The 13,486-nt window shown below is 46.9% G+C and overlaps 1 protein-coding gene across 1 annotated transcript; it reads left to right on the forward strand.

The window, feature by feature from the left end:
- The first annotated feature begins 373 nt into the window (after positions 1–373).
- LOC129647203 (butyrophilin subfamily 1 member A1-like) lies at positions 374–12,350 on the forward strand. Its single transcript, XM_055574396.1, has 9 exons — positions 374–458; positions 2,386–2,793; positions 6,493–6,774; positions 6,891–7,091; positions 7,367–7,387; positions 7,482–7,508; positions 8,569–8,595; positions 11,243–11,269; positions 11,680–12,350. The coding sequence occupies exons 1-9, from the start codon at positions 374–376 to the stop codon at positions 12,348–12,350; spliced, it is 1,749 nt and encodes a 582-aa protein (XP_055430371.1).
- Positions 12,351–13,486: the final 1,136 nt, after the last annotated feature.

Genomic DNA, 13,486 nt, shown 5'->3' on the forward strand with positions numbered 1-13,486 from the left:
TGGGGAAATGCAGGATGGTCCCAGCTCGGGGCCCCTGGTGCTGGGAAAGGAAGCACCTGGTGTTCTGGGCAGAGTGGGCTGGGCTGCAGGTGCCATTGGGGTGGGAAGGGAAGGGGGGCATTTTTCCCAAGCAAACCTTGTGATTGTTTAGCCCCACAGAGGCTTCCACAGGGCTGGGAGGAGCCCAGGCTCAGTGCTTTCTGGGTGTCAGAGTTGTGGGGAGCCCAACACCTCATCAGTATGGGGATCCAGTAAGGGGCTCTGCTCCTGCAGGACTGTTTCTGGCCCTGAGCCTTCCTCCCCACCGGGGTCCCTGAGCTCTGGGCCAGCCCTGGGTCTGCCTCCTGCCCTGTGTCTCTCCAGCTCTGAGGAGATGGAGGACTTCTTCCATGGCTCTGTGCTCTGCCACCTCATCTCTCTGCTCCTCTTCACACAGCTGCCTTTCGGGGGTTTCGCACGTGAGTATACCCCACTCCTCTTCCTGTGTGGATTCCTGGGAGCTGGGCTGGTTCTTTCCATTAGGAGTGGGTTGCTGTTTGAAAAATCTCTTCTCTAGAAAAATTATGATGGTCCCCAAACCAGTAATTGTCATTCAGTTTTTGAGAGTCTTTAATCTGGTAGCTCAGACAGTAAAGTGTCTGCTTATAATGTGGGAGACCTGGGTTTGATCCCTGGGTTGGGAAGATCCTCTGGAGGAGGAAATGGCAACTCACTCCATTACTCTTGCCTGGGAAAATCCCATGGACGGTGGAGTATGGTAGGCTACAGTCCATGGGGTCGCTAAGAGTTGGACATGACTGAGTGACTTCACTAAGCCTAAATATAAAGACTATAAGCCTTATAAGTCTTTAAGCCTCAAGGCATATCAAAATGCCTTGATAGTTATCCAATGAGGTGTTTATGATGTTTTAAAAATTCAACTATGGCATATGTGACAGTATCTTTCATATCATTTTTTTGTGTAGTATCTTTATTTTACTCAACACATTCATTATTTCTTTCCATTTCTCATATATTTACAGAGTATTGAACATGTGGTAGGTGCTTTTTATGAACAAACCAGGCAGATTCGTGTCTTTGTAAAATCTTACAATGCAGCAGGGAGCCATGAACAATAAATGCATGAAAGCAGTATAATGAATAGTTTTTTATAAGCAATGAGAGGAGAAGCAGTGAAGCAGCATGGGGTAGAGGGCAGTCAGGCATGTGGAGGTGGGAAGTGGGCAGCAGTGTTCAGTGAGGTGTTTGTTCAGTGAGACAGTGAGGTAAGAATAAAACCTGGAGGAGGGGGTGAGCCTGTGAGGGTTCCAGTGGAAGCATGGCTTCTGCAAGACAGAACAGCCAGTGCAAAGCTGCCTGTGGGCCTGGATTGTTCAAGGGACTGCGGAGGCAAGTCTTGGCTAGAGCAAAGTGAAGGAGAGGGTGAGAAGTAGGAGCTTGGGTCCAGAAGCCCTGGGTGTCATCCCTATCAGGCCTTTGGTCCACTGAACAGACTGAAGAGAGTCAGCAAAGCTTTGGGTAGAGTAGGGACATGGTTTACAGATGGAAAGAGCTGCAGACTTGGAAGTGAGGAGGAGACCCAGGGAGGCCAGTGTACTGTTGTCCTCCAGGTGAGAGGCCATGGTGACTCAGATCAACTCTCAGCAGCTCAGGAGCTGAGGAGTCATTCTCTGTAGATCCAGCAGGGCCGTCCTTCACAAGGGCCAGGTCGTGGCTCCTCCTCTAGGCCTCAGAAGGCCAAGGGCTCTGAGAAGATGTCAGTGGGGTAAATATGGGCACTTGTGGGTGAAAAAAGTGAAGGTAGGCTTTTAATGGAAACAGTATTTGTGTCTAGTTTTTAGTGCACATTTGAGCCGGGGAGAAAGTTATGAACATGGATAAATTTAGCTCTGGAATAGAATAGTGTGGCTATACTAGGATGTGACTGAATAATCAAGGAGTTTTGACTTTGACCACAGGTATTCTCTTTGGTCAGGGTTCAGTCCTGCCCAAGATGGGCAGGATAGAGCTGTGTTTCTCAAAGTGAGGCCCCTGGAACATCAGTATCAGCATCTTGGGGAATTGTTTAGAAATGAACTTCCTTGGGCGCACCTCAGACCTTACTGAATCTCTGGGGGTGTTGGCCCAACACTGTGGTTTTATAAGCTCTCTTGCTGATTTTGCTGCATGCTGAAGGTGGAAACCATTGAGCTAGAATTTTCCATGGAAGGGTGTGAAGACAGCAATACAGATGGATGTGGGACTCTCTTTGACATCTTTTCTGGGTCACAAAATTATCATCAGTCTAATTCAAATTCAGAATCATCACAGCTCAACCTATCAGGTCAGGGTTCATCCCACCCAACCCCTGTCCCCAGCCTGCCCGGGGCTTCCCATCACACTGAGTGTGTGTTCCACACTCCCTCTGTGTCTCCTCCTCTCTCACTCCTGTGTCTGTGTCCACAGAGGAGTTCACCGTGATTGCCCCCCCAGACCCCATTGTGGCAGTGCTGGGCGGGGAAGTCCTGCTTCCCTGCCGTGTATCTCCAGCCATGAGTGCCGAAGACATGGAGCTGAGGTGGTTCCGCTCCAAGTTTTCAGAAGCTGTGTTCATCTATCAAGACCGACTCGAGCAGAAAGAGGAGCAGATGGCTCCTTACGCAGGGCGGACCTCTCTGGTGAGGGACCTCCTCAACCAGGGAGAAGCTGCTGTGCGTATCCAGAATGTCAATGTTTCAGACAATGGGCTGTACACCTGCTTCTTCAGAAAAGGAGGCTTCTATGAAGAGGCCAGTTTGGAGCTGAAGGTGGCAGGTTGGTGACTTGATATTTTTAATCCTGGAGTATTGGAGTTGGGAAGAACTTCAGGGATAATGGCAATCAATCCCTCATTTTATAGATATGGAACAGGAGGCTCATCCACTCATTCCATTATTTGGTACAAACATATTGAAACCCTACTCTATGTCACATCCTGTTCTGGGCACCTGGGATGCATCAATGAACCAAATGATGTTCCCTGTTCTGTGGAGTTTATATTCTAGAGGCAGTACTTGAATACTTTGATAAACAGGTTATAGAGGAAATTAGGAGGTGGTAAGTATTAATACTTATGATAAAAGGGCAAATATAACAGTGGAAGGGGACCAGGATGGGGTGGGGTGGGCTTGTGTTATGTAGGGCCTCAGGTTGGGATTTTTTGACAATTTGAGCAGAAGCTCAAAGGAAGTAGGGATTTAGCCACGTAGATATCTGTGGGACCAGAGTTCCTAGCAGAGGAAACACCTGGCGTGAAACCCTGAGGCAGGAGTGTGGCTGGAAGAGGAGTGTGGCTGGAGGAGGAGTGTGGCTGGAGGAGGAGTGGCTGGAGCAGGAAGCCCTCATGGTTGATAAGATGAGTAAATGGAGGGTTGTAAGAGATGACAACAATTGAATAAAGATATGTTCTTGGCATGGGGTGCACAGAGAAAGGACTGATTAATGCTCTGTCTGGTGGTCAGGAGAATTTTGCAGGTAATATACACTGAAAGGGGCACCTGAGTTCACTAGATCAGGCTGCAAAGAGCCCTTGAGGTTGATGGACTGGAATATGAGAAGTCAGGGGAGAGGAGAAGAAAGGAGAGGAAGAGAGAAGAGAGGAGATAGAGTGTGGTGATTGCAGTTGCTAGCAGTTAACCAGAGTCCTTGGTGCTGCAGTGTGTGGTCCCTGAGGGGCACAGACAGTGGAAGCTGGGGGGAAGAGGAGAGGAATTTGTGGGGCAAGGTAGATGCTAGGTTGTAGAAGACTTTGCATGCTTGCTATGGATGTTGATGTACCACTGAGGAAATTTTAAATAGAGCAGTGCCTGGGACATTTCTTTGGTCAGCTGTGAAGAGGGTGAGTGAAAGGTGAGCCAGGCTGAAGGCATGGATGTAGTTACGAGGGTCACAGGGTCACAGGATGACCCCCAGAAGAGGCAATGGGATCACATAGAGGGACGAGGGGATCAGACATCTGTGATGTTTAGAAAGTAGAGCAAGCTGAGTGAGTGGATTTGGGGACAGAGTTTGGGGGGAAGAGGAGACTGCAGAAACTCTGAGGGTTTTGCATTGGCTGTTTGTTGTTTAGTGGTAAGAATATTGAAAATTATGTGTGTTGATTGAAGAAAAATACACAACTTAAGAACTGTGAGCTGTGTTTTATTCAGGGTCTTACTGAGGGGTATATAATCCAGGAAATAGCTTCTCAGTAGCTCAGAGAAACTGCTCCAATGAGGTAGGGGTAGAAGCCAGTTTATACAGGATTTTGGCTAGGGAACAAGTGCAGTCCAGCAGGCTTAGTATGCTAAGTGGCTTCAGTCGTGTCCGACTCTGTGGCCCCATGAACTTGTAGCCCACCAGACTCCTCTGGCCATGGGATTCTTTAGGTAAGAATACTGGAGTCGGTTGCCATTTCCTCCTCCAGGGGATCTTCCCAACCCAGGGATCTAACCTGTGTCTCCTGTTGCTCCTGCATTGCAAGTAGATTCTTTACTGCTGAGCCACTGGGGAAGCCCAGAAGTCAAGCGTACACTTCGGTAAATGGTTACTGTTTGCCACAAGGATCAGATATCTCTCTTAACAATATTAGCACTTTTCTAGGAAGATGGGGTTGCACAGAGTTGGACACGACTGAAGCGACTTAGCAGCAGCAGCAGCAGCAGCAGGAAGATGCAAGAATCTAGGTTCACTAAATATTTTTTCCTGAGACATCTCTAAGTATCTAAGGGGCCTGTTTTTCCAAAGCACAGAGTGCCTTGCTCTATTTTCACCCTGAATTCCGTTCCGAGTGTACTGTCAGTGAGTGACTAAGAGGTTAATGACTTGGTTCTTGTAGAATTGGATGGTGGGCAAGATTCTTTGCTTTATGTATGTTAGTTATCTGTTGTCAAGATAATGCTGTGTCACATTATCACAAAGATCACAGTGGCGTATAACAATAACCATTTATTTAATTCAGGCATGAAGGGAGTACAGCTAGTTTGGGCTGTATTTGACTAATCTTATCTGGGTTTATTCATACCTCTTTGGTCATGTTGAGTACAAAACAAAAACAAAATCTCCCAAACCAGAAATCATCTTCACAGTTAGTGGAGAAAGAACACAGTTTTGTTACTGAATGGGGATTCAACAAGCATGTGATAGACATCACAGGCAATCGACTAAGAGATTGTAAAGACAGAAAGATATCTCCCTCCTTTTATAAAGCCAAGCAGATACAACCCATTATATACTTGTTTTTAAGATCAACGATAACTATTCCTCATGTTGGAGGACTTGATAGCACCATCTGTCACACAGTTTACTCTAAATTTTCCTGGTAATTGAGCTGACCATATATGTTAGCTAATTGGTTTAAGCCAGAGGAAAAACAAATTCTTATGTTTTTATGACAGGAGATATTTTTACACCTTGTATGGGCTCCTACCCTCTGACAGGGAAGGGGAAAGTGGGGTGCTGTTTCCCTTGAACTTTATATTTACGGATGGCTCCTAGGTCCACTGAAAGACATTCCTGGGTCAAAATTCTTATCTAGTTCTCAAAAAGGATTTATATACATTTAAAACTGGGGAGAAAATACAAACAGTTGCAGATTTTCTCAAGTAAATATTCTAAGAAAAACAAGGGAAGGGGAATCTCTGCCCTTATTTTCAACAGGGAGAATGAAGCCTGTTATTTTTAATTCATATTTGTCATTACAGTCAGCTGAGGAGGTCACATAAGAACCTTTGCTGGGTCTATTCATGTGGGTTTGTTCAACTGGCTATTGATTGATCTAGGAAAGTTTCAGCAGGAAAGGCTGCACTAGAGCAAACATGTCCTCCCCCTGGTGGAGAGCAGCCCAACGACACAAGGACTTTACGAGCTGGTCACGTGACCTAATCTCTTATTGGCTAGTTGAGTCACAGGACTGGCCCAGAGGCAGAGCGTGGAGGCACCAAAAACTGTGGCAGACAGGGAGCTGGATATAAAGAGGAGTGAAGAGTTGGTAATATTTTTATGCAGAATCCATCACGGATGGAGCCAAATCACATATTCAGTTCTAGAATTATGAATTGGAAGTATATGTGAGGAATTTGGGTAGAGGGAAACCTGTGGATAAAAGCAAGGGAGGTTCAGGACATAGGGTTGTTCGATGACTTAATTTTGGTGGTGATTCACAAAGAGAGGCAGTGGGTGTGGAAGCAGATACCCTGGGAGAGAGTGTGATGTGAGGAGAGTCAAGGATAAGGGTGGACCTGGGACCACATTCTTCCCCCTGTTTACAAGGCATCAACCCTTCCAACTGCATAGCTGGGGAGAAGGGACTTAGCTCTCCGAGTCCATGGTCCCCGTGCTTCTTCCTTCTGTTCCCTGAGACAGGGCCACCTCCTTGTTCCCTGTGGGAGCAGACTGTCCCCAGAGCCACCAGAATGCCAAGAGCAGGACCCCCCCTGGAGTTGTGCACACGTAGGCACTGCTGGGTCCCTGGGCTCTACATCTTGCCTCCCGCAGGTGTGGGCTCTGCCCCTCAGGTGCACATCACAGGGCCTGAGGAAGATGGGGTCCGCGTGGTGTGCACGGCCTCGGGGTGGTTCCCGAAGCCCCAGGTGCAGTGGAAAGACCTCAGCGGAGAGAAGTTTCTGGCATTCTCCAAGGCCCACACCCAGGATGCTGAAGGGCTGTTCAGCGTGGAGGCGGCGCTGGTGGTGAGAGACAGCTCTGTGGGGAATGTGACCTGCTCCATCCTCAACCCTGTCCTGGGCCAGGAGAAGGCCATGGCCATTTTCATCCCAGGTCAGAGGTGCTCCTGGCTTCCAGCAGGGCTGGAGGAGGGGGCCGGGTGTTCCTGGGTGTTCCGGGCTGTGCTGTCCTGGGCAGGAGCCCTGACGGGGTGTCTGGCTGGGCCACAGAGCCCTTCTTCCCCCAGGCCTCTCCCTGGAAGGTGGCTTTCTCGGTGAGCCTGACTGTGCTGGTGATCTTGCTCCTTGGGGCTGGATGTTACACCAAGAGAGAACATTCCATGAAGGTGCGGGAGATGGGAGAAAAGGAGACTCTGTACCAGACTAGAGAACAGGACCATCAGACAAAGGAGGAAGTGCTGAAGGACGCAGGTAAGGCAGTACAGGGGTCAAGGCTGGTGAATGTGGCAGCTGGTGCTGAGAGGGAGGAATTGACAACAGGGCCTGAGGCCAAGGCTCTGGGGAAATCCCAGTCCACAGCAGGTGGCTGGGGAGAACAGGGTGAACAGCTGGAGCCGTGGAGGCTCTGATGGGTCTGTAGTTGGAACGTCTTCTTCAGAGGTTACAAACAGAGGGGGTGGTATTTGTGAATCTTTTTCTTAGGGAGTGGAGTTCATGCTTTTTTTTTTTTTTTCACTCTCTTTCAGCTAACCTTCAGAAAGAACTTGGTAAGTTCTGCTTTTCCTCTTGAGCTCTCTGCATCCCCTTCATAGGAGACAGTCTGGTTCTTAGCTCATCTGTTTCCTGTGTGTTGCCTTTCAGAGAGGAGGAAATCCGCTTACCTGGCTGGTGAGTGACTCTCCGGTGTCCTTGGGTTTCCTGTCCTACCTGTGCCAAGGCGTCCCTCTCCTCCATTCTGTCTAGGCATATGTGGACCTGCTTCCCTGGGAGAGAAGTGGAAGCTTCTAGGAGGCAGAACCTATGCATGGGCTCTCCCAGATCTTGACTGCTGGTTCCCACCCATTTCTTGGGATCCTGGGTGTAATGATGACCCCTGAGTCTATCATGTACCCTGGGTCTTATTCCAACCCTGACTGACCCACCGTATTAATAGTTTACTGTCCTTCTGTGCATCTAGTTTTCAGTCAGTACCCAGAAGCAAAAGTCACGTGCTGTGAGATTTCATTAAAGGAGCTATACAAATGACCAGCTTGATTAAGTTTAGGAGTGTGATCTCTTGTCTCCATCCCGAAACACCATCCAAGGAGTCCATTCCTTTTAGTTTCTTTGGTTGATGATCAAAAAGTTATGGGGCAGAACTGAGGTGACCATGCACAGAAATGCCATGGAATGAGCTGCCAATACCCCTAAATAGTGTTTATCTCTAGAAATATTTCATCTGAGAAAGATTAGCCACTTTTACCCAGAGCTCATCTCACTTCTTAAAATAGTTCCCATGTCAAGTTATTTCCCAAATGTATTTTTTCCAGGAAAAAAACTGAATATGATAATGCTTTCTTAAAATTATATAATAATTTATATTTTACTCCCTAAAATGTTTTCACACATAGTAGAATTTTTGACCCTTAGTAGCAAAAGTGAATGCAGATAGAATAAGAATTTTTGAGGGTTTTGAGGCAAGAACAGCTGAGTGACTTGCTAAACATCACACGCAGCAGGGGACAGTGGTGGAAGTCAGTATGGAGTGCGCACAGGCCACCTGACCTGTGCTCCAGGGGATTCCCCACCACACCTGCTGTCTGCACGTGGCTGGAGGTCACCTCCTCTCCAGCCTCTCCCCCACTGTAGTTAGTCTCACCTGCAAAGCAGAGGGGAGGCAACGGCCAGTGGATTCACATTGGGCAGGTTTCTTCTGGTTGAGGTCTCACCAGAGTGTGTTCCCTTTCAGCCTGGAGGAAGGCTCAGCTGTATGCAGGTAAGTGGATGTGAGTTCCTTTGGCCTCCCCTCCCAACCTAGACTCTGCCCCCTTCTCCCTGAGAGGACCCCACAGCAGGGTGGGGTAGTGTCCTTGGTCTTCTTGTCACCTTTGTAGCCTCAAAAGGCTACAAAGAGACTGCAGGGACTCCTCGGAACACAGATGCACCTCCATCCTGCCCGTGCTCTACTGCAGGGCACGGTCAGGGTTAGCAGCACCCTCCCCAAACACCTGGTGCAACTGGGACTTCTTGTGACAGTGACAGCGGAGGGGTCAGTGGCGAGGAGGGACGGCAGCAGGGGACGACCGTGTGGCTCAGGGATCGCTCATCTCTGGAAGATGTCAGAAGTCATGCTTGCCTACTTAGGACTCAGTTCTTCCCAAGGTGGCCCTTGATTCCTGATCTGTCTTGTTTCAAAATTCCTTCCCTTTTTGTCTCTAGTTTTGTTTTTCCTATTTTCTCCTGGTCATATGTATTTTCTCTCAGTTAAACTTCACAAATACTATTGCAAATATATTCTTTTCTTACATTATCACATATAGAAAAGAGTGAGGCGCAGGAAGACTAAGAGCAGGTAAAGCCATTTTAAAGTAACCGTGTAATTCAGTTTACCTCTGATAATGAGAACATCTCAATCTTCCTGTAGTGGTTAGGGCAGGAGTGTGGTATGGGGCATCCTAATGTAATGTAAGGTTGTTCTGAGAGCCCTTTAGCTTTGGGGTGAGTTAAAGATCTGTACTCTGTAAGCCTGTGCAGTATGCCCTTTCCCTGATTGGAATATTTCTGTTTACAGACAGGAATATAGATCGTGAGAGACAGAGAAGGGTAAACTAAGGGTGAAAATGTCTGGGAGCCAGATGCATGAGGACTTAGGATCCCACCTTAGGGATTCTTACTGATTCACCCTGGGATTTATGTTAAACATGAGGATCAGATAGTCCTCTTTTATTATCTCTTACTTACCTACTAGATTAAAGAGCATGTGTTTTAATGCAGTTCCTTGTGTAACCTGTTTTGTAAAGATAAACCCCATTAAGCTAGAATCAACATTTTCATATTGACAAGTGTCAAGTGGGAGGTGGTCAAATGTCAGATCTCTTTTTATTCATAAAATTGGAAAAAATTGTATTAATGATTTGCTGTAGCAATTAAGTGAAGAATAGCATCACACTTGATACATGTGGAGTCTCACAAGTAAATGCCAACTCTTTTTTTTTTCTCTTCCCTCTTTTTCTTGTTGTTTATCACTTGTGGTATAGAAATTTATAGCTAGGGATCAACTAGTGTCTTGGTGAAGAACAAATAAAGTCCCTTTTTTCTTAAAGGGTCACATGAGTTAGGTCACTTTATGTGATCTTATTTCCATCAGGCAAATAAAAGGAATGCCAATTTCTGCATAAACCTGTATTAAGTAGGAATGGTGTAATAAATTTACACCCCAAAATTGCAAAAAAAGAGCATTTACTAATTTCCATGAATGTTCTAATCTTGTTCCTGATTCTCCACCCTGTTGGAGGCAACAGCTCTCTCACTGCAGACATTTCAGCATCTTATGACATATAGGCTTTGCTTTGCTTTGGTTGTTGAGCTTCCTTTCTTTTTCCCAAAAGTGAGTATGGAGGTTGGAAGAAATTATTTGGCCTTGGGTCAGTTGGGAAAGGGGTCCTTATACTCTTCTTTAGTCATATCAGACCATTGCCCTGGGGAGACCAGTCTGATCTGGTCCTTAACATACTTGGTTTGGGGCTGGCTGAGGATCAGCAGGTCCTGGCTAGGTATTTGGGTTATCTCCCCCTGACCCTTGGTCACATCCTAAGGTTTTTAATCACATCTGTAAAGTTCCCTTTACCACAGTGTATTCACACAGTCTGAGGTTTAGAACATGGACATCTTTGGGGTCCCCTTGTTGTGGTTCTCCTGGAAGCTTACAACCTCTCTGGGCAACTATAGGGGGAAGCAGATGACTAGATCCAATATTTTGGGTTTTCCTTCACAGGTAGAAATGTTTTTGTTCCACTAACCCTGCAAAAAGCAGGAGAGAATTCATGAGTGTCTTTCCTCTCATTGCATGTCTGTCTTTATCACTTCAAACATCCCTCTCCTTTCCTTGAAATCTCTCCATTGTCTCCTAACTGAGCCAGATTTCTCTGATGCTGTATCCCAAATTCTATTTACTAATGACTTATAGTCATTCTCTGGGTGTGGTTCAGCTAAGTTATATTCTACCACTGACTTGGAGGTAACCTGCATGCTCAGTTCAATTAGCTCTTCATAATTGCTTAAGAACCTTGGAAATTTTGGTCTCCCCAATTCTTTCTCCAGAAAACCTAGTTTTAAGGATGTGCAGCTAAGGACTTGAGAAAATGTTATTTTATAGTGAAGTTTTGGCAATGACCTTTATGTTCAGATTGATATCAAGCCTCTTAACCCCTCAGTATTAAGATTTATGGCTTTGCCTTCATGGTAAGGTTTCAACATGATGATTCTCTGTGTGTTTGTGAAAAGAAATACATGCATCAGTTGAATATTTCCAAAACATTTCCCCCTATAACTCTCTCAAAAGTATGCTTCATGATACTAAGCACTGACCTTGATATGTACAGTCTCTACAAACCCCTGATATGAAACGTGTGTTTTACTTGTAGATTGGCGGAAGGAGGAATTCCAGGCCTGTGAGTGACTTTGTGTTTTTTTTCTGGATTTTCCTACTGCTGTCCCTGTGGCCTCACCTTCAGTCCTCAGTGGTGATATAGATGCTGGCACCATCAATAGCGTGGGGTGGGATGTGGTGGTGGTAGTCACACACAGTTGGGGCTGATGACTTTGGCTGATATTGAATGCTAAATAGACATCCTTCAGCCCTTGGAGAGCAGGCTGGTCCTCAAGGGCTCTGTGACATATTGCACCCTGAAATCAGTCTCGTGGGTCCGTTTCCTGCTTGGAGGCCCATCGACTTGAATCACAAGTTCCTATTGTCAGGGTGCTTAGCCTTCCTCCCATGCAGCTGGGATTCCGGGTTGAGGGGTGGTTGTGTGTTCTTGGGGAGGGGAGGATCTTGAATGATAGACAACTTTCTCTGCAGGGCCTGTCACTCTGGATCCAGGATCTGCCCATTCAGACCTTGTCATCTCTCATGAAAAGACAAGTGTGACCTTGAAGGCCTCCTGTGTGAACTCTGCAGATACCTTCAGTGTACTGGGCTTTGAGGGCATCAGCTCAGGGCGCTGTTACTGGGAGGTGGAGATCTGGGATGGAGACCAAAGTGAGTGGGCCCTGGGGGTCTGTGGGGAAGGTGTGAACAGGAAAGGCTGGTACGTAGTGTCCCCAGATAAGGGGTTCTGGGCTGTGGGGAGATTTGAAAGGGGATATTGTGCCTGTACATTACCTCAGACTCTGCTATCCCTCATGCAGGCTCCCCACCCCAGGCTTAGAGTGGGGGTGTTCCTGGACCACCAGGAAGGGGACGTCTCCTTCTACAACATGACTGATGGCTCCCACATTTTCTCCTTCTCTCAGGCTTCCTTCTCTGGCACTCTTTTTCCATACTTCATGATTAGTTCAGGAGACGTGTCCCTGACCGTCTGCCTCAAGGTGGAAGGGTCTGATGGGCTCCCTGTTGCCCTTAGCAATCCTTCTCTGGAGGAGCCTGTGAGCCTCCCAGGGGTGGGGTTCAGCTCAGGCTCTGGTGCTGATGGTCTCCCTGGGGCTGAGTCTCCATTGCTTCCCTGCAGTCCTGAGGCTGTGTCCCCTTAGGGCGTGTCACTGTCCTGGACCCTCACTGTGGCTCTTCCTGGAGCTTCAGACCCCTTGTGACAGAGGCCTCTGTGGTACAGCCTGGATGGCTGGGGGTCTCACCTCCTGCTCTGGAGACAGGCTCTTGGGCTTGTGGTTATGAGAATTTTCAGTTCATGCCATGTGCTCAGGTAACAGATTGCAAAAATTGACTCTCTGAGTTGGTTTGGGGGTAGCCTGAAGTTTACTATGGGACATTATTTTTCTTTTAGTAACAAAAAATATTTCATGAAGTTTTTATATTGTTTGGATATGCTAAATGATGAGAGGTTGAATAACTCTGCAGACTAATATCATGTTTTTGTTGTTGCTTAGTCACTAAGTTGTGTCTGACTCTTTTGTGACCCCATGGACTGAAGCCCACCATGCTCCTCTGTTCACGGGATTTCCCAGGCAAAAATACTGGAGTAAGTTGCAGTTTGCCTCTCCAGGAAATCTCCCTGACCCAAGGATTGAACTCAGGTTTCCTCCATTGGCAGGTGGATTCTTTAAGGCTGAGCCACCAGGGAAGCCTGGTGGTGTTACTTTATCCAATTTGAGTTTGTTAAATAGAACCCAGAGAGTGATGGTTGGTTCCCAGCTCTATTTTGGAGGATGGACACTATCAAATCAGAAAAGCTGGCCAGCAAAAAATTTCCAGGGAAATGGGTGGCTGATGGAGTTTTAAGGAGTCTAATATTTTGCTTTTTGTATTTCCTATTCTGGGATGGATAAAACACACCTGTTTTCCCCAAATCTCAGTAAATTTTTGTTACCTGTAAAAAACCTGTGTTGTGTTCATTTAAAGAGTTAAGGAGAAGGATCTAGGTTTTTCATTTCTGTTAACAGCAGCTGAAAATAAGAGAACTGCTATCTGAATTAAGGTGTAAATGAAGAAGAGAATTTTCAGAGGCAGGGTGAATTGCAAAAAGCTTTGACCAAGAGCTGGAGCCATGGTCATTGTATGCCCCTTATCACTGTATTGCCCCTCTTCACTTCCAAGTCCAATGGTAATGGTTAATGGAAAAACACAGGCTGCTTCAGGCAGCTCAGTGCCTGTGGGACTGCGGGCCTGTGCAGGGTTAGTGGGGCGGGTTCTGAGAGCTTGGCGCTTAGAA

The sequence above is a fragment of the Bubalus kerabau genome, chromosome 3, assembly GCF_029407905.1.
Source record: "Bubalus kerabau isolate K-KA32 ecotype Philippines breed swamp buffalo chromosome 3, PCC_UOA_SB_1v2, whole genome shotgun sequence".
NCBI lineage: Eukaryota > Metazoa > Chordata > Mammalia > Artiodactyla > Bovidae > Bubalus > Bubalus kerabau.

Excerpts from the sequence above, each read along its gene's own strand:
- LOC129647203 (XM_055574396.1), top strand. The coding sequence starts at position 374 with ATGGAGGACTTCTTCCATGGCTCTGTGCTCTGCCACCTCATCTCTCTG. Across the intron at positions 7,509-8,568 it reads GAAATCCGCTTACCTGGCTG|CCTGGAGGAAGGCTCAGCTG; the intron begins GTGAGTGACTCT and ends GTTCCCTTTCAG. Across the intron at positions 8,596-11,242 it reads GAAGGCTCAGCTGTATGCAG|ATTGGCGGAAGGAGGAATTC; the intron begins GTAAGTGGATGT and ends TTTTACTTGTAG.